General features: G+C 38.0%; 2 protein-coding genes across 3 annotated transcripts; both read left to right on the top strand.

Moving 5' to 3' along the window:
* The first annotated feature begins 1,232 nt into the window (after positions 1-1,232).
* Positions 1,233-4,940, top strand: LOC133709968 (ATP-citrate synthase alpha chain protein 1). Of its 2 annotated transcripts, none has more exons than XM_062135930.1 (13): positions 1,233-1,393; positions 1,478-1,586; positions 2,016-2,192; positions 2,281-2,442; positions 2,592-2,672; positions 2,931-2,982; positions 3,062-3,176; positions 3,314-3,395; positions 3,691-3,786; positions 3,899-4,000; positions 4,175-4,291; positions 4,391-4,507; positions 4,632-4,940. In XM_062135930.1, the coding sequence occupies exons 2-13, from the start codon at positions 1,488-1,490 to the stop codon at positions 4,701-4,703; spliced, it is 1,272 nt and encodes a 423-aa protein (XP_061991914.1). In that variant the 5' UTR covers positions 1,233-1,393; positions 1,478-1,487; the 3' UTR covers positions 4,704-4,940. The 2 variants fall into 2 exon arrangements, with proteins under 2 accessions (XP_061991914.1, XP_061991913.1); XM_062135929.1 differs by having other exon boundaries at positions 1,236-1,393; positions 1,481-1,586.
* Positions 4,941-14,843: 9,903 nt separating this feature from the next.
* Positions 14,844-16,294, top strand: LOC133710589 (F-box/kelch-repeat protein At1g23390). The gene has a single exon (XM_062136699.1). It carries the CDS (start codon positions 14,991-14,993, stop codon positions 16,149-16,151), a length of 1,161 nt encoding a protein of 386 aa, XP_061992683.1. The 5' UTR covers positions 14,844-14,990; the 3' UTR covers positions 16,152-16,294.
* The last annotated feature ends 2,489 nt before the right edge of the window (positions 16,295-18,783 follow it).

Raw genomic sequence — 18,783 nt, 5'->3', positions numbered from 1 at the left:
AGATAAACTAGTTTCATTTCCCCTCTTGCCTTGGTTCAATCATTCGATGAAATGTGTGTGAAAGAAATGTTATTCTTTACGTGCTTAAAGTCTGATTCTGATGTGATCATTTTTATACTACAAATATGTGCATGAATATGATCAACACAGATGCATTGTGACTAAACTGATCGAGTCAACTAGAGAGAGCTGCTGTACAGTGTTGACCAAGTGCTAACCTTTGACTCTTACTGGGTTGGTAAGAGCACGTCACAGATACAATACATGTCTGTCTCTTACTGGTGTAGTTGCCCATTTCATATATCTCAAAGATAGAGTCGATCTATTATTGAATTTATGAACACATATTATCCCAAATTAATCCCACACATCCCTTCCAGCCTTGTGTGGCAAATCACATAGCTCATATCGCCAAGTAGCCCTCTGGTTTTGACAAACAAGAAACATGAATATGCAACAACTAAAAGAATCCTACACAGAAGTCATCAAGCATTTAATAAATGATCTTAACACATTTGTTGAAACTCTTATAGCTAAAGTTTTTTTTTTTTGATGACATAGCTAAAGTTATTTTATTAGGATCTTATGATATTGAAGATGTTTTGATTTGAAATGAATTGTACATGGTTATATATTTTCTCATTGGCAAAGATGAATAACAAAATATAAAGTTAAAAACGCCACAACACAAAATCTAATAATTTGAGATGAGTTTAAATGATATGACATAATAAAATTTTCACTTTAAATCTGATTTCTAAAATTTTTTATTCGATACACACACACGATCAGACATCTGTTATTTTTAAACTAGTTGAGTTTATATCATATTCCTCCATCAAGAGATTATATCATATTCCACATAAACGCATATCCATGAAAAAAACAAAACAACCACACTCACTTTCTAATGAGTGAGGAAAATAATAGTCACAATGTGTTTTTGTATTATAAAACGACAAGAGTCCGCATCACTCTCAGTTGCCGTTTTTGGACTCCACAAAGAGGAGACTTGATGATCACAACAACAAGTAGAAAAGATAGACGGCGATGCAGACTGGAAGAGCATCAAGTAGTGGTAGTACGCAAATCACAGGATCCCATCCCGCACCAGAAACCTACAAAACAAGGCTGTGGTTGAATCCCTCTGGTCCAAATTGGTAGGTTGCGCATGTGTTTGTTAGTGTGCTTGTTGCCGCTAAAAATAATCAAAGGGTTTTTGCCCCCACCAACCAAACCCTGTAAATAAAATTCAGAAAAAAATAAAATGGCGTTCTCGTTGTGAAGCTATATATAGACGCGACCCTTGCTGGCTCCAAAGAAATCAGTTAGAATTGCATCTTCCTACCTAACTCCCACAAACCCAACACCAAAACCCAACTCTTCTTTTAAGGTAAGGTTGCATCAAACACTTGAGAATTGAATAAAGTTGGTCTCTTTTGGTAGATTGGTTTTGATTTTGTGGTGCAAATCATAGCAGGTGAGAAATGGCACGCAAGAAGATCCGAGAGTACGACTCCAAGAGGTTGTTGAAGGAACACTTCAAGAGGATCGCTGGCCGTGAATTGCCTCTCAAATCTGCCCAGGTCAGTCTTTGATTCAGATTTTGCTCAAGCATTTTGGATCTTAAAGATTCAAGCTTTGAAAGATTTATGATACATTTGAAGAAATCATGTGGTTAAGTTATTGTGTAAATGGTGGTTACAGAGTACAATGGTTAAAGTAGTTAGATCTAATTTGAGCTCAATAGATTGAGGAGAGTTTTTAGATTGTTAAAGATCAAATCTTTAGCCAATTGTTAGATCACATTTACCCTTATCTGGATTGTTAAAGATCAATGCTTTAGCCAATTGTTAGATCACATATGCGCTTAACTAGGTTGTTAAAGATTTAAGCAATCTGTTTGTGTGATCCCTGTCTAGAAGAAGTATATTTGATGTGTTGCTGAACATGAATTTTTTTGCAAGTTGTAGCTTATTGATTTTTTCCTTTTTCTTTTTTGGTTCGATCTTTAGATTACCGAATCAACTGATTTCAATGAGCTACTTGAGAAGGAGACTTGGCTCTCTACTTCCAAGTTGGTTGTCAAGCCTGACATGTTGTTTGGAAAGCGTGGGAAGAGTGGTTTGGTTGCCTTGAACCTGGATTTCGCTCAAGTCGCCACCTTTGTGAAGGAGCGCCTAGGCAAAGAGGTACTTTAAGTTTCCTATGGCTTCATACATATCGCTCCTTTTGACAATTGGGAGAGTTCCGCTTACATGTTTAATTTCCGATTTACAGGTTGAGATGGGTGGCTGCAAAGGACCCATCACAACATTCATTGTTGAGCCCTTCATTCCCCACAATGAAGAGTTTTACATTAACATCGTCTCAGATAGACTTGGGAATAGCATAAGCTTCTCAGAGTGTGGAGGAATTGACATTGAGGAGAACTGGGATAAGGTATGTTTCGGATGTCATTTTGTTACTGAATATATCTGAAATCCTATAATGCATCTTTATTTGTTCTATTAATAATCTAAAGAACCTGGAAGAGATTTGTAGGAAAGACTTGAAGCTTCTTATTTATAAAAAACTTATACTTTGTACAGGTCAAGACCATATTTGTCCCAACGGGAGCTTCCCTTACACCAGATGTATCTGCTCCACTTGTTGCAACCCTTCCCTTGGAGGTAATACCTTTGTGCTCAATGATATGGTATATTAGTTTTTGTTTATGTCTTTGCAGGAAGTCACTTTTCATGTTTTACACTATAGGTTTCCATCTTTTAATACATCAATGCCCAGTTTACTTCTGACTAGAAAAAAAAAAGTTATTTGATTATGCTTAATTTATTAGTGGCTGGGTGCAATAATATGTTATTCTGTTGATTTCATGTTCATTTGGGCTCATATTGGTAATCATTAACAAATTGTATTCTTAAATCCAGATTAAGAGCGAAATTGAGGAGTTTATCAAGTCCGTATTTGCTCTATTTCAAGGTGTGTTAGAAAGTCTTTGACAATTCCATTTCATGGTACATTTGTAAGAAGAACCTTATTTACAATTAGTATGTTCCAGATCTCGACTTCACTTTTCTGGAGATGAATCCTTTTGCATTGGTTGATGGAAAGCCATATCCTTTGGATATGAGAGGCGAGCTGGATGACACTGCTGCTTTCAAGAACTTCAAAAAGTACAGTTCATTTTCTTTTGTTATATTATTACCTTCCCAGCTCTGTTATTTGGCCAAAGCTATTTAATGCAATCTGATGGCTCTTCTGTTTTAGCGTACCACTTTCAACACCACCTTACATGATATAATTGTTTCAGGTGGGGCAATATTGAATTTCCAATGCCATTTGGAAGAGTTATGAGTTCGACAGAAAAGTTTATTCACGGGCTAGATGAAAAGGTACAAACAGATGCCTTAACTGATAATGATAGTTTCCATGGAAGATTTGAGTTGCATGCATTTTGAAAGAAAGTCATAAGGAAATATCCTTCATATTTCTACACTTCCTTAGTCCATGGTTGTTGTATACAACTTGTGGTCCTGTGATTACCGACTCTCTCCATTAAAGTTTTTACAGAGTCAGTTGATTCCTCTCTTAACTGTAATGTCACGATGGTAACACTGTCACATTTCATTTGATATTATCCATTTAGTATCCCAGCTTTAATCAGGTTCATTTATCATTTGCTTGCAGACAAGTGCATCTTTGAAATTTACAGTTCTGAACCCTAAGGGACGAATTTGGACTATGGTTGCTGGAGGAGGTGCAAGTGTTATTTACGCAGACACGGTGCGGTCATTTAAGATTCAGAAATTTAACTGGATTTGAACCCTGTAACTTATGAACCTTTGGTTTTCCTTGGCATTGATTGCTCACACCCAAAATATCATTCCTTGGTCAGGTTGGTGATCTTGGCTTTGCTAATGAGCTCGGAAACTATGCTGAATATAGTGGAGCACCAAATGAAGAGGAGGTATTGCAGTATGCCAGAGTTGTGATTGATGTAAGAACTCTTCATTTTCACTCTTAGCATTATATTACTATGTCCATGACTCCATGGTAGATTAAAAGGCTGCATTCATATTTGCCACATCTCTATTTTTCGTTGAAGTACAAGAAACATGATTATGCACCTCATACTTTTTGTTCTGTATAAGTAATCTCATTATTTCTACAGTGTGCAACTTCTGATCCTGATGGCCGTAAGAGAGCCCTTGTAATTGGAGGGGGAATTGCTAACTTCACTGATGTAGCTGCAACATTCAATGGCATCATTAGAGCCTTGAAGGAGAAGGTGAGCTAAATCTACCATGCTAAACCCAAAATTTGTATTTGTTTTGTTACTATCTTTTCTAAGTGTGAAAACTGACAATGCCATATTTTGATTAATCAGGAATCAAAGCTTAAAGCTGCTAGGATGCATCTTTATGTCAGGAGAGGAGGTCCCAACTACCAGAGGGGACTTGCAAAAATGAGGGCACTTGCAGAGGAAATTGGCCTCCCTATTGAGGTAACCAATCTTTGAAATCATTACTGAATAAGATTAAGGAAAAGCAAATATGTCGCTGATATATGAAGAGCCTCTGCTGAGAAATATCTGACATCATTTCTTCTGTTTCTTTGTTCTCTTATAGGTCTATGGTCCTGAAGCAACAATGACTGGTATTTGCAAGCAGGCAATTCAGTGCATCAGTGCTGCTGCATGATAATATTGTCTGAAGATTGCTGCTCTCTCTTCTTGCCTATCTCATCTTTTTTTTTTCTGCGGCAAGTGTCAGCTCCATACCTTGTACCAATTTCTTTTGTTAAGCTCTTTGTACCAATTTCATTCTATCAAAAACCTCAGCAAAGTTGATGTAGTTGTATGTGCCAATGAGTAATATGATAGTGGGATGGTACTGTGTGACCTTATTACCATAATAAAAAGTTTAAATTGGTATTCATTTCTCTGGATATCAGGTTCCTTGTTAATACCAGAACCTCCGCAAATTTGAAATGCATAACAGTCCTGAGGAAAAGATCATTATGCCCACACCTTCCGTATACATGAGGTCCTGAATTCGAATCTCTCTCCCCAGTGTCTTTTTCACAAGGGAAAAGGAAAATGCTAATGGCCGATGATAATGGTGAGCTACATATATGCAGCACATCAACCTCCATTGCCCCTTGAATCGTCTTTTATGGATACAGAACCCAAAACAGTGGACAAAGAGTAATCAAGCGAAGTGATCACTTTCGAGATAACTAGTGTATGGCATCAATCCCTGAAAAAGTCTTGAAAGCATGAAGTAACTCAGTTAGACTCTACTCACTCTAGGGCCCTTTTTGTTGGTTTGCTTGGTAGTTTGGTATGAGGCTATGAGCTCTTAGCGGTTGAGACGTTCCATCTTTTATGTGCTTTCTGAAAATTAGATGCTGCAGTATTAGCTGTGGTGGTTGATGAGTTCTCAAAATTACGTCTCTGGTTTTTGTTTTCTTTCAAGGACTGGTTCTTTTTAGTACTGCAAATCTGAGATTGTAAAATATTCCCCTGATTCTAGTAGGAGTTTTTCTGTTTCTTTTTCCAGTCAGTTGGAGGTTTTGAATTATATCATTATATGTATACATAATTGATGAGACATTATACGTACGGAATATGAAACTAAAATTACGACATGGATCGAGGTGGAGGTCATCTCTATTGATCTGGATCTGATCAAGTTATTGTAACTCAGTTTGTATTATTGTGTAACTAATAATTTAGAGAAAATATTTTCGTGTTCGTTGTTAATGACCGAATAGTTTTATAGATGCCCTTCTTTTCCAACAAATGATACCATAACCCGGTGCTCATTGTCCGTGGCATCATGGCGGAGTTGTCATCATCGTCAACACCAATGGTTAAATTGACTTCCTCAAATCATTTGAAAGTCCATAATAAAAGACATCTTTCGTTATTATTACCTTCTCGGCCTTTTAGATTCTCTACTCTCTAATGTTTTATGTTACCGTTGATATAATTGTTTCAGGTGGGGTAATATTGAATTTCCCATGCCATTTGGAAGAGTTATGAGTGTCCTGCAGAAACGATTATTCATGGGCAAGATGAAAAGGTACAAAGAGATTCCTTATCTCATCAATGACAGTTTCCATGGAAGATTTTAGTCGCATGCATTTTATACACTTTCAATAGTCATAACCCTTCATATTTATACAAGCAAAACACCTCCTCTGTCAAAAAGCCTTCCTCTGTTTTTAAATCATAGCTCTGTCCATGACCTACTAGTAATAATCTAGTACAATTTCAATATATATTGGGACGTCGTCGCCGGTCGGGTGATCTTGGTCAAGGATGTGGCTATAGTGGGCACAGCTGGCGGGATGGCTTCCAGTCGATGGTGGCTGTTGCTTCAAAGCTTGTCAATGGCGACGGCGGCAGAGCAGGCGGCACGCCTGCATCGACGGTGTTCAAGACTGTGGTGATTGGGCTGTATCCTCTAGGCCAGGTCCTTGGGCCTTGTTGGGTTGACTTTTATTTTTCTAGTTTTATTTCCTAGTTTTAGCCCCATTTTCTAGTGGTTCTACTGGGTTTTGTCCCCTTCCTAGTTTTTTCGCCTGCATCCAATTGTCGGTTTAATTCTTAGTTTCTCTAATTGTACACTAATTGAGGTCTCTAGGCCACTAAATTTATTATTAAGGAGAGTTAGGTTGTGAGGGTTTGGGTCTTTTTGTTTGCAATGAGGGTTACCTGTCAATTTGCTTGGCTGCTTATGCCAAATATGATTTTGGGTATGAGACAATATTTGATGTACATGTCTTTTGGCCATGAATAAATAATGAAATTTTCTAAAAAAATAAAAAATTGTTCAAGTAAATCCAGAATATGTGTCTGGCTCAAACTCTAGGTTACTTGACCTAGTTGTAATAGGGTTTAGAATTAGAGTTATTCTCGGAAATATTCATAGATATCCGATTAATTGTACGATTATCTTTCCTTGTACAACTCTTATTCTATGTCTTGTAATCCTCTATAGGATTATCAATGAAAGCACGACTCAATTCTCTCCTAATTTTGGTTTTCCTTAAACACGTTATCAGCACGAAGTCCTAACCTTAAAATTCCAAAACCCAAAAACCCTAGCCACCGCCGACGCCTCTGTTGCCCGTAGCCCATGCTAGCCTCGCCACCGCCCGTGCACCCTCGCCACCGCCCGGTAACCAAGATTAAAGTTCGACTGCACGTAACCAAGATTGAAGTTCTACTGCATGTAATCATGATTGAAGCAGCTTCTGCAATCCCGACCAAGGATCGAAAGCTCGTCTGCAATCCTACAACAAGGATCAAAGGCACACTGCAACCCTAAGAGGTATGTTTTACTAAAAGTTCCAGTTTTTGAGTTTTTTCAATTTCTCTTCTTTTCTCGGAGACTTGCAAACGCCCTTCTTCTACCCCCCTTTTCTTCCTCATAGGGGAGACCTAATTAAGCCGAACTGTGGGGGTTCGTGCCCACTCCAAACTTAGAGCTTGTTGAGATCTCCAAACTTAGAGTTTGTAGAGAATTTATGATCGACCACTTACGTCGTTGTTTCGATCTAATCCAATACCTCTTGGAATTGAATTTTTTAGAAGCGATTACGCTCAGAAATTCTTAATTTCTTGAAAGCGACTACACTCAGAACTTTTATATTTTTCGTGGTAGCTTTTCCCGCTCTGAAACTAACCTTTTTTCTTGTTTTCTTTCAGGATAAGTAACTTGAACAAATTGGATTTTGCTCCATTGGGAACAACTGGCTCTGGATATCACAGGTGGGTTAGTGATGTCCGCCAACATCTCAAGACCAATGGAATCCTGGATACGATTCTCGAGTCTAGCCAAGACGTGCTAACTATTGAGTAAGCTCAAGCTTTGGAAGCAAATAGAGCAGCCTTAGAGGCAAATAAGGTGAAAGCCATCATCATAATGACTCGTCATATGGATGATTCGCTCCAGTACGAGTGTATGAATGAAGAAGACCCCAGAAGGCTGTGGGTCTCACTCGAAGAAAGATTTGGCAATGTCCGTGACTCCCTGCTTCCTAACCTAGAAGTGAGATGGCATAGCCTCCGCTTATGTGATTTCAAGTCAGTTCTTGACTACAACTCGGAAGCACTTCGCATTAAATCCTTAATGGAATTCTGTGGTAAAGAGATCACAGATGCGCTGTTGATTGAGAAGACTCTCTCTACCTTCCCCGTCTCTGCATTTATGGTTGCTAAGAACTATCGAATAGATGTTACTACAGGACGAATCACAAGGTTTCATAAGCTTGTTGGAGCTATGAATGTCGCTGAAAAGCATGACAACATACTTGTGAAGAACTATAATTCGAGATCTGTGGAAACAGAGCATATTCCAGAATCCAATTATAGTCGCGCCACTAAGAGGGGGTGCCAAGAGTGAAACCCTAATCTTAGGGATACTACTGGACGTTCTGGTCCATATAATGGCTCTACCTGGGAAGGTAACCGCCAAAATAGGCGAACACGGAACCGAAGAGGTCAACATGGAAAGAGAGAGGGAGGCAACACCTCTGGCCATATTGGTGGCGCCACCAACACTAGGAGCCATCTAAATGACGCTTTCAAAGCGCCTCAATCAATGGAGTCTGAGCGAAGAGATGTATGTTCTCGATGTGGAGTATCCATTCTCTCGAGCGAAACGAAGCATGAATCAAAAGTTGATTCCTGGACTATGTCCATGGTTGATTAAAATGATGCTTTCATATTTGCCGCCCCTCCATTTCCATTTAGTACAAGCAGCCTCAGAAAACACATTCTTATGACTTTTGTTCTATATAAATAGTCTGATTCTTACTACAGTGCGCAACTTCTGATCCTGATGGCCGTAAGAGAGGCCTTGTAATTTGAGGGGGAATTGCTAATTGTACTGATGTAGCGCGCAGCAACAGTGGATCAGTCAATGGCAAAGTAGAGCCTTGACGGAGAGGCCGGATGAGCTGAATCAACTAGGCTAGGCTAAACTCCAAGTTTCTAATCCCCGAAGAAGTCTTGAAGGGTCCAACTTGGGCCTAACGATTTGATCAACTACTTTATTTGAATAACGATATGTACTTCATCACATTGTGTTTGAACTCAAAATAAACTTTTTTGCTCGACAACGGGGCTCGAAGAAATTCGGGTCAATATCCGTGGTCCAAGCTATATATTTCCGACAAGTTCGGAATATGTTTAGAGGCTAAATAAAGCATACTTAGAGGCCAAACAATCTTGAAGCAAATCTGGATATTCATTGATTTACTATTAATTATCAAATATTTGATAATTAAATATGGTGATTTGCTTGATTACCAAGTATTGTGCAAGAGGGAAGATGGCAGCTACATATATGGAGTAGGTTACGTGGCCTAGCCATGCAAGCAATTATGGTTTCCCATGCAATTAAGGTGGAACAAGGGTAGGAATCAATCACTTGATTGCAATCCTCAAGGAATATATATAATCTAGTTATATATATAATTGCTCATGCATGGGTCAATTGAGGTGAATCTCCTTTGTTGCATGAAAAATGCCAACACGTGGCTACCATACTCACATACATATTTGCATGGCAGAAGATCAATTAAGGAAACTATCATCCTTAATTGCATGGAGATATGAATATATTTGCAAGACGTGTATAGCAAACAGTTTGCATCCAAGAAAATTACGTCCAGGTTTCCCAGAAGGTAATTAACCTTGCCTAGAAGATTGCTACGACAGAGTTAATCTATTATTGCCCACGGTAGTTATCAAGACTATTAAGTGTTTTGATTTGATTTAAGGTCAATAACTGTGGCCTAAAATATAGTATTGCATTCCTATTAGGAAGGAGAATCTACAGCAAGCAGCATATATATAGAGGTTAAAGACGATATAGAAGAAAAAAAAACAACTCTCCAATCAATCTCAACGATTATCAAATTAAGCCTCTCCGGAGCAAACCTACTTTCAACCTAGTTGAAAACCAGCGAAGCAAGGGTAACGCCCTCGCAACCCAGTGAAGCTAAAGTCACACTTTAGCAAAACCTGTGCTTTCTCCTACTTCCCGGTGATTGCTCTGCTTAACCTACAACGTTAAGTATCGACTCGGTGACGCAAGAGATCACACCACAAGCCCTTATATATCCGTAAGGCAAGAAGTCCTTTTCCGAAAGGCATAGAAAAGAACCTGGTGACGAGGTTGGTGCTCTCCTCGTCCACAGCGTTTGATTCAAAAGTCAGGTCAAGGGACGCCCCGACGACTGCACCCCACGGTGCTGGCACGCCCGCGCACTCAAAAGAGACTGTTTGCAACCAGACTGGTTTTGGAGCCAAACACATTGTACACAAAGCTTGATGTAATACATTAAGGTCTCGTTTGCTTCGCAAAATTGAGAATTCAGGAAAGGAAAGTCATTATTTTCCTTTATTTGGTAACCACAAACTTCGGAAATAATTTCCTGACAGAGGGGAAAGTAGGGGTGGGGGGAAATCATTCCACTTAGACCCCATGAGATTGATTTTCCCTTCCCATTTCCCAGCATTTATTACAAAAGTTTTGGACAACAATGCCCTCTCTTGCATAAAAAATTGGTGTATTTTTGAATTTTTATGATGTTCTTATTTTAAAATACAAGGGTATTATTGAAACATTAATATATTTTTACTTTCCTTTCCTGCACTAATCAAACACTGGAAAAGAAATCAAATGGTCTTTCATGAATACTTTCCCTGCTTTACCAAACAGATGAAATGAAACCTGATAGAAACTTTAGTTTCCCTTCCCCATGAAAAAGACAAGGGAATTGATTTCCCTTTCGTGAAACAAACGAGGCCTAAGCGTTAACCCATTTACATAAGGCTTTCTTCCCCAAAAATCCGTCGGTGCATGTAAATCACTCACTTATTTTGATGTAGAACTGTGTTCAGGAACATGACACCTTATTGTACCATAATTCTGTACTTGGATAAACTAGCGTCGTAATATATCTTCTCAAGAAGCTAGAAGTTTTTTCTTAGAAATAAGTGAACTTAGCCAGTCGTTAATTAGTAATTAACAAATATGCTTAGAGTTATGACACCAGTATTATCATTTCTTGATAGTTGCTCAATGAAATAATTTTACGATTTCAGGACTAAATGTAACAAACACATTAATTTTGACATGTACATGCAGAACAAAATATGATTCTCCTCAGAATAAGAGAGTCACGGAACCATGCACCTCATTAATTTTAACTAGTACATATATATATAGGGTAAAGCTATGGTATGTTAACATTTCTCATACATCAACTATTTTTACCACTTTAAGGACTCATGTTACCACTTTGAGGACTAATATTACTATTTTGAGGACTCATACGGTAAACTAAGAAAATTTACCACTTTAAGGACTCATGTTACCACTTTGAGGACCAATATTATTATTTTGAGGACTCATGTGGTAACTAAAAAAATTTATTACTTTAAGGACTCATGTTACCACTTTGAGGACTAATATTACTATTTTGATGACTCATTTTACCACTTTTAAGATAATTGTATGCATGTCTTACGTTAATATATCATACCATTATATTTTGGTAGGAAAAAAAAAAAAAAAAAAAACCTCTTTCGTTTGACAATTTGCCTATCATTCTATCAAGGCCGACCTTAATTGTGTTTCCTGATCGAGCAACATGAGCAAATTAACAAAATATATCTGCAGAGCGATGAAAAACTAATTATCGTTATTAATTGTTCGACACAAAAGCAAAAGCACGGAGGATTAATTCTCTACCGGTTTTCTTTGGCGACCTTACTCGATCATGAGAAACAAGGTGGGGTGGATCATGCACTATGATCAAAGATCAACAGCCTCTTATTATATATATTATCGGTTCAACTTGTACAAGTTATACATGCATGATCTATCAGCATCACTCATGCTTGTGATGCCATGCATTTCAATTAATATTATAGAGAGGATTTTGGTAAATGGAGTCGTTGTAATACGGTTGGTGGGCTTTCTGGGTTGATAAACGATAATGCGGGTTTCACCTTTTCCAATCTATTATATGTAATTGTCAAAAAAAAAAAAAAATCTATTATATGTAATTATGTAGACAGGCAACCCCAACTAACTTCTCCATTCAGTTGTAAGTTGTAACTTGTAACTTGTAACGTACAATACAATCAAGAACACTAACAAATAGTTCTCATATATATTTGAAAATATCAATCAGTGGGTGTGACTGTTTATCCTTTAAAGTCTTAACATGGCCGACCAGCAGACCCCATTGCCTACCCAGCTTGAAAAGCCATTAGCGTGGCTACCCACATTCAACAATTCCTTAAGATATTGAAATTTCAAAAGTCGAGCTCATTTAACTTATGCTTAATTTACTATATATGAGCTTCTGCTTAAGAACAGAGCTTGTGATTGTTTAGAAATTAGGCCTTTTCTTTTTACTGCCACAAATTTATTGGCATATTGAAGCAGGTTATCGTAGTGCAGTAATATTATGCACTTAGTATAGTACTTGAGGTATGGTCAATTAGACACTTTAGTACTTAATCTTCAAAAGAGGACAATTTGATATCTAAATTTAGGCTCCGTTTGATAGTTTGGTACTTCTGTTAATTTTTTCAGTTAAATGTAAAGATGAAATTGACATTTATAATATATATTATAAAAATACAAAAACAAAAAAAAAACATGAGTTTGTGGGTCTTCGTCATTTTTTGGGTCATTTGGGAGAAAATGAAATGAATTAATGGTTTTGGGTTATGTTAAAGATGACATAATTGAATTTTATGTTTAAAAAAATTTAGTTGTCGTGATTTGAACACTCACGAGACTACTTTAAGGAGATTAGACATTGTTCGATGGAGTAATCTCGTGGGTGTTTAAATCGTGATTACTATATTTCTTAAACATAAAATTCAATTATTTCACCTTCAACATAACCCATAAGCATTAATTCATACCCATAAAATGATGAAGAACAGCCATCAACCCACAAAACTCGTGTTTTTTATTTTATTTTTATACATATATACTAAATGTCAATTTTATTCTTATATTTAACAGAAAAATTAACAGATCGAAGTACCAAAGTTTCAAACGGAGCCTAAGTTCAGGTATCAAATTGTCCTCTTTTGAAGACTAGGTACCAAAGCGTCCAATTGGACATACCTCAAACACCATAGAAGGAATTTATCCATTTTATTACCAACAAACAAGATTGATATTTTTAATATGTTACGTATAGTTATATATAAAAAAAGTAAAATAAAAAAATTAGTGAATCTCTATTTTCATGCAGTAACATTTTCTACAAAGGATTTGGTGTTGATTGGCAAATGATTGTTGTGCAAGTGTTGATGAAAATCTCTACATTTTTTTTTTTGAAACGGAAAATCTCTACATTTTATTTTGACAAAGTTGTTCTCCATTCTATTCCACATGAAACAGAATCGGTATCTGTTATTTTCGGGTAATTAATCAGGCTCTACCAATCATAAATAACAGATGAAGAATGCTACAATTTGATCCATATGAAGTTGGGAATTAATAGAGTCGAATTAATATGGGGAAGATATCATACAACTATGTGAGGCTGAAATATATGGATGCTTGTCTCACTTGGATCTTATCCTGTTATGAATATTTGATACCCTACCAGTTCCCAATTAACTAGCTAGCCAACCCAACATTAAGACACACATGGATCACAAATAATGCATCTAACTCGATCGATCAGTTACTTGACAGGATATATTTGCTACATAACTTTGTGTTTCAACTATACTTTAGGTGGGTAATAGGTTAATTGGCCACATGGATATATAATGCATTTTCTCCTTAATACACTTGGTTGAACTACTTCTTACCATAGTTTATTCCCATTCAACATTTTATCATACCATACGTTGCTCGATCATCTTTAATGAGTTTTATTTTTTAGAATTTTTCTCTTTATTAATTGTATACATACATATTTGTTTATTATTTAAAAAATATACATATTCTACGTCCAAAAACAAGAAAAGAGTTACACATATCAACCAAATTAAACAGAAAGAAAAGAACACGTACTCGTGATCATTTAGATTGCATTGTTAGACTAGCTAATTAGTAGGTGATTTGGGTTACCTTAGTTGAAGAGTACAGATGGAGGACTGAATTAATCATATACGTTGAAATTGTCCAAAATATACAGAATATTAATCAACAGAACTGGCAGCTCATTGATGTCCAAAACGGCTGCTTGTATTTTAAAACCAGCGCATGCCTGGAAAACACACTTAATAAACACTATTTGAAACGCCCTAATGTCCAAGGCACCCAATCCCACATAGTCGTCTAGCTAGTCAAGGATCGGCCAGGATTTCTTTCTCTTGACTGACTTCAGATCATCGTCTACTCATCATTCCATACCCAATGCATTATAAGATCGACCTATGCCGGGTCTTATACTTCGATTACCCAAAACAAGAAAAACTTCCAAATTTGTAATTTTTTTCAAGCTCGCTATAATACCTAGCTAAGCAGGGTTTAGAGGGGACTTCCGTGATTGCTGCTTTCAATTTTGACAAGTTTTAGTTCAAACTCTTATAATTTTTTTCCCAGTATTAAAAAATGGCTAGTGTATTATAAATGGAAGAAACAGATATCACTGTCAAAGAGATGAAGATCACCTACCGGTTGGTTAATACAAATTAAATATTTCAAATGCAGTTATTTTAACCAAATCTTTTACCAGTTGCATACCCACATCATCATTCATCAATGGATTTCTTTAGAACACAAAAACAAAAATAGAAATTAAATCTCAAAATAAAAAAAGGGGGGGCATGACCGGGATCCCAAAAATCCCATTCACTCCATATCTAATTTCTCCCTGCATAGTCCCTATAAAACCCTCCCGCCACTCACAACCTTATTTCCAACTCAAAACTATCAGACTCTTCTATCTCTCGATCTCTATCTCTCTCTGTTGTTACAGTAATGGCAGTAACGGCGAACCCTAAGCAGAACCAGACCAAGGCGGCGGTTGAAGAAGAAGCACCGCTCTACGGAGACGTCTTGGAGTCCGTGCTATCCAAATTACACCTCATCCATCTCCTATCGGCGTGTCACGTCTCAAAGTCTTGGAACCGCGCCGTTTCGTCTACCCTCCGTTTCTCTAACCGAGTTAAACCCTGGCTCGTCGTCCACAGTCAGACCACCAGGTTCCCCTACGTCGTCTCGGCACGTGCTTACGACCCGGCCTCGCACGTGTGGGTCGACGTCGATCGGAGTCTTCATCATCCTCCGGTCAAGTCCATCTCCACCCTACGCTCCTCTCATTCGACTCTTCTCTACATGCTTTCCCCTTCCAAATTCGCTTTCTCCCTTGACGCGTTGCATCTGGAGTGGAGTCACGCAAACACGCCTCCGCTCGTGTGGCGAACTGACCCGATTGTTGCCGTGGTGGGCCATCGCGTAGTCGTCGCAGGCGGCGCGTGCGACTACGAGGACGACCCGCTGGCCGTGGAAATGTACGATGTCAAAGTTGGCACGTGGGACACGTGCGAGTCCATGCCCGCCATTTTCAAAGACTCTTCGGCGTCCACGTGGCTGTCTGTGGCCGCGGACGAGAGGAGAATGTACGTGACGGAGAAGTGCTCGGCCGTCACGTACTCGTTTGATCCGGAGTCCAAGAAGTGGTTTGGGCCGTACGATCTGTGTCCGAATCCGACGGTGTTTAGCTCCGTGATTGGATTCGTTAACGGCCGTTTGGTTTTGGCGGGAGTTGTGGGAGAGGCGGAGGACGTGAAGGGAGTGAAGTTGTGGGAAGTGGAAGTCAGCGACGACGAGTCGTTGGAGTTGAAAGAGATGATCGGTGACATGCCGGAGACAATGGTGGAGAAGTTGAAGGGCGAGAGCGACTGTAAGCCGTCGTTTTCGATGAGCTATATGGGAGGTCTGGTGTGTTTTCACAACGGTTCCGACCCGAGCGACTTGATCCTCTGCGAGCTTGAGAATGGGGGGTGCAGGTGGACGAGCATAAGGAATGATGCCGTGAACGACGGGACCCGAATGCAGAGGATGGTGGTGACGTATGCCAATCTGGGGTTGCCGGAGTTGCAGAAAGCCGTACAAGTCGGAGCACTGAAAATTCTATGAGCCACTTATCGTGTAGTCCACTTCAGGTGGATTCAATTATCAAGTTCTTAGTGGTTTTTTACTTAATTATGGGATTAATGATGGGTTTTGTGACTGTGACGGGGCATTGTTAAACGTTAATGAAGTGTGTTAAACACTAGATGTGGCCATTTTTTTATTCTATTGCTATTTTGTGCATTACACAGACGTAAATGTGTTGGTGATGGATAAAGACACTGCGAAATTAATTTAACGCAAACTTAATTGAGTGTGATTAACGAATAAATACAAAATGGGGCGGTTAACTGTCGTATTACTATTTGTCCCCTATAAGAATGATCAATGTACTAGATTTTCAAACCAAAGTAGTACAATGTGATATCATTGTACCTCTTTGGATGTTTGTCTCTTTAAGAAGACAGGAATTCAAAACCAGCTAGCTGGTACGTTGGTTGATGAACTTAGCTCATATGGTCGATCTTGATTAGTTTAGGATAAGAAGATATAGAACTAGGGACCCATGTCATTTGAAACTTGAAATGAGGGTTATGTTAGGTTCACAAATCGCAATATGGTATTATGTGGGTGGTCCATCGGCCTCTTAATTATTTCATTTCTTTGGGGGAAACATACCAATGAAGGAGTTTGGCTTATTCCTAAGTGAAAATTAAGTGATTTTACCCTCACTCCTAACTCAGAAAATTTCACTTACAAAGTAAGTACTAAGGTCGCTAAACTAAATTATACAAGTTAAAATTTTATAAAATTATCTTTTTCTATTTGCCTCCAACTTTTATAGAGAAAGAGAAAATAAAATCATCTTGATAGCGCTATTTGGTCTCGACTCATTTCTCGACCTCCCTCGACACTTTGGAATAATTCCAAGTGCATGTATGATAAAGAATTATCTAAGACTCAATTACTTCTGGTGTTAGGAGACTGACTTTGATGGTCTTTAACACTCATTAGTTTTTCTATAACTAGCTAGGTAGGTCGTAGGTGAAGGGAATATAAATATGACATGAGGTGCTCTGAAGTAGACACTCCTTCAATATAAGCCCAATGGGCTCATGGATCGTTAAAAAAACTGAGTGCTTCAGGGGGGGGGGGGGGGGAGATATACAATGGAGTCATAGACATGTGGTGATCATCTTCATGCAATTATGGTAGGGATTGTTCTGAGACCCCAACCATCATTATCGACACATATTGTATTGTCGCGACAAACATCCCTAGATTAGTTGGAAGTTCACATCACAAACTACACGCAAATAAACTAATTATGTAATCGCACAAATTTTATATGTTGTGCAGTATTGAAATTTCAGAATCATGTGTCTTGAGACTAATTACTATTTGATGTATGCTCCACTTAATGAACTAATTTAATAATTCTCGGCCTTAAAAATTTAATACTTGAGAGAACTATGCAACACTTCAAAATAACCGATGGTGAAATTGAGTACGTAGCTTAATTCATTGAGTTTGACAGATGATCCACCGGTGGTCCATTCGTATGTGACTTATCCGAATGTTCTACTGCTCTCAATTATGGACCCAGAACAAAAATCACTTTCATCTCTTTCTCCTTGGTTTACAGATAGGGGTAGGTGGTTGAAGATGCTACTACCTAGCTAGTAGTCTATTACTATTGCATGCCCAAATTCTTTGATCTATCTCATCAGGGATGTGATTGGATTCTTAGTTAATTAAGCAAGTGCATGTTAGGTTAATTAGGACTTTGCTATTTGTTACTGGTCTAGGCATTACCTGCTTCGAGACCACTAGCTAGAAAGTAGAAACTCCACCAAGAAAAATGGATCAGAAATGGAAAAAATCTGGTTATCTACTGGGACTGACTTGGTATCATAATTCAAAGTCTCCTTTTTCTTTCTCTGTTGAAAGCTGAAAACAAAAAAGTTTCAAAAGACATTAAATGATGCTTGTGTGAAATGCCCGGTCAAACTGTTGTTCAAACGATTCCACTCAATACCCTATTTTCAAATCGATTTGCACATTAATTTTCAAGCCCAGAGGGTTTGGTGGAGACCCAAAGAAGGTTTTACGTCTATGTATACATAATAAAGTAAAAACGACTGCATTCACTTATAAGTCATCCGTGTATCAACATTATCCGAAACATTCAGCAGTTAACAGTCTTATTTGAGTCAATCTCTTTCAATCATATTTATATGAAGGTAAATTTTGTTGTAGATGCGCTAGCAAGTTTGGAGAATGACGTAGTTGGACTAACTCCGTTCTTAGTGAGGTCTATAGAGCTCTTTTATTTGATAATGTAAACTTTGATTGTCCAAGAGGCTTCCACATTTAATTTAGTTGTTTTATATATAAAAAAAAAAAAAAATCATTTGTGTATGAAAACGTATACATACCCCTGATTATGTGTCGGGCGTGATCTAACTAATTGGAAATGGAAAACTAGTCAAAACTAATATTATGCTTTGTTCAAGGAAATCATAGATGCAGTGGGTTGGTAAAGTTTTGCCTTAACTTAAAGGGTAAATTTATATAGGTTAATGGGGTAATAAAGTGAGGAATTCATGTTCCCAAAGCGACCAAAATACCCTTGTTGAATTCCAAAGCATGGTCACAAATTATGTTATGAATGACATAGGGAGTGTTAGGTGCATCA

The sequence above is a fragment of the Rosa rugosa genome, chromosome 5 (genome assembly GCF_958449725.1).
Source record: "Rosa rugosa chromosome 5, drRosRugo1.1, whole genome shotgun sequence".
In the NCBI taxonomy this organism is placed as follows: Eukaryota; Viridiplantae; Streptophyta; class Magnoliopsida; order Rosales; family Rosaceae; genus Rosa; species Rosa rugosa.
Note: the sequence above shows the minus strand (reverse complement) of the source record. Positions and strands in the feature narration are given on the sequence as shown.

Excerpts from the sequence above, each read along its gene's own strand:
- LOC133709968 (XM_062135930.1), top strand. The coding sequence starts at position 1,488 with ATGGCACGCAAGAAGATCCGAGAGTACGACTCCAAGAGGTTGTTGAAG. Across the intron at positions 1,587-2,015 it reads TGCCTCTCAAATCTGCCCAG|ATTACCGAATCAACTGATTT; the intron begins GTCAGTCTTTGA and ends TTCGATCTTTAG. Across the intron at positions 3,396-3,690 it reads TTCACGGGCTAGATGAAAAG|ACAAGTGCATCTTTGAAATT; the intron begins GTACAAACAGAT and ends ATTTGCTTGCAG.
- LOC133710589 (XM_062136699.1), top strand. The coding sequence starts at position 14,991 with ATGGCAGTAACGGCGAACCCTAAGCAGAACCAGACCAAGGCGGCGGTT.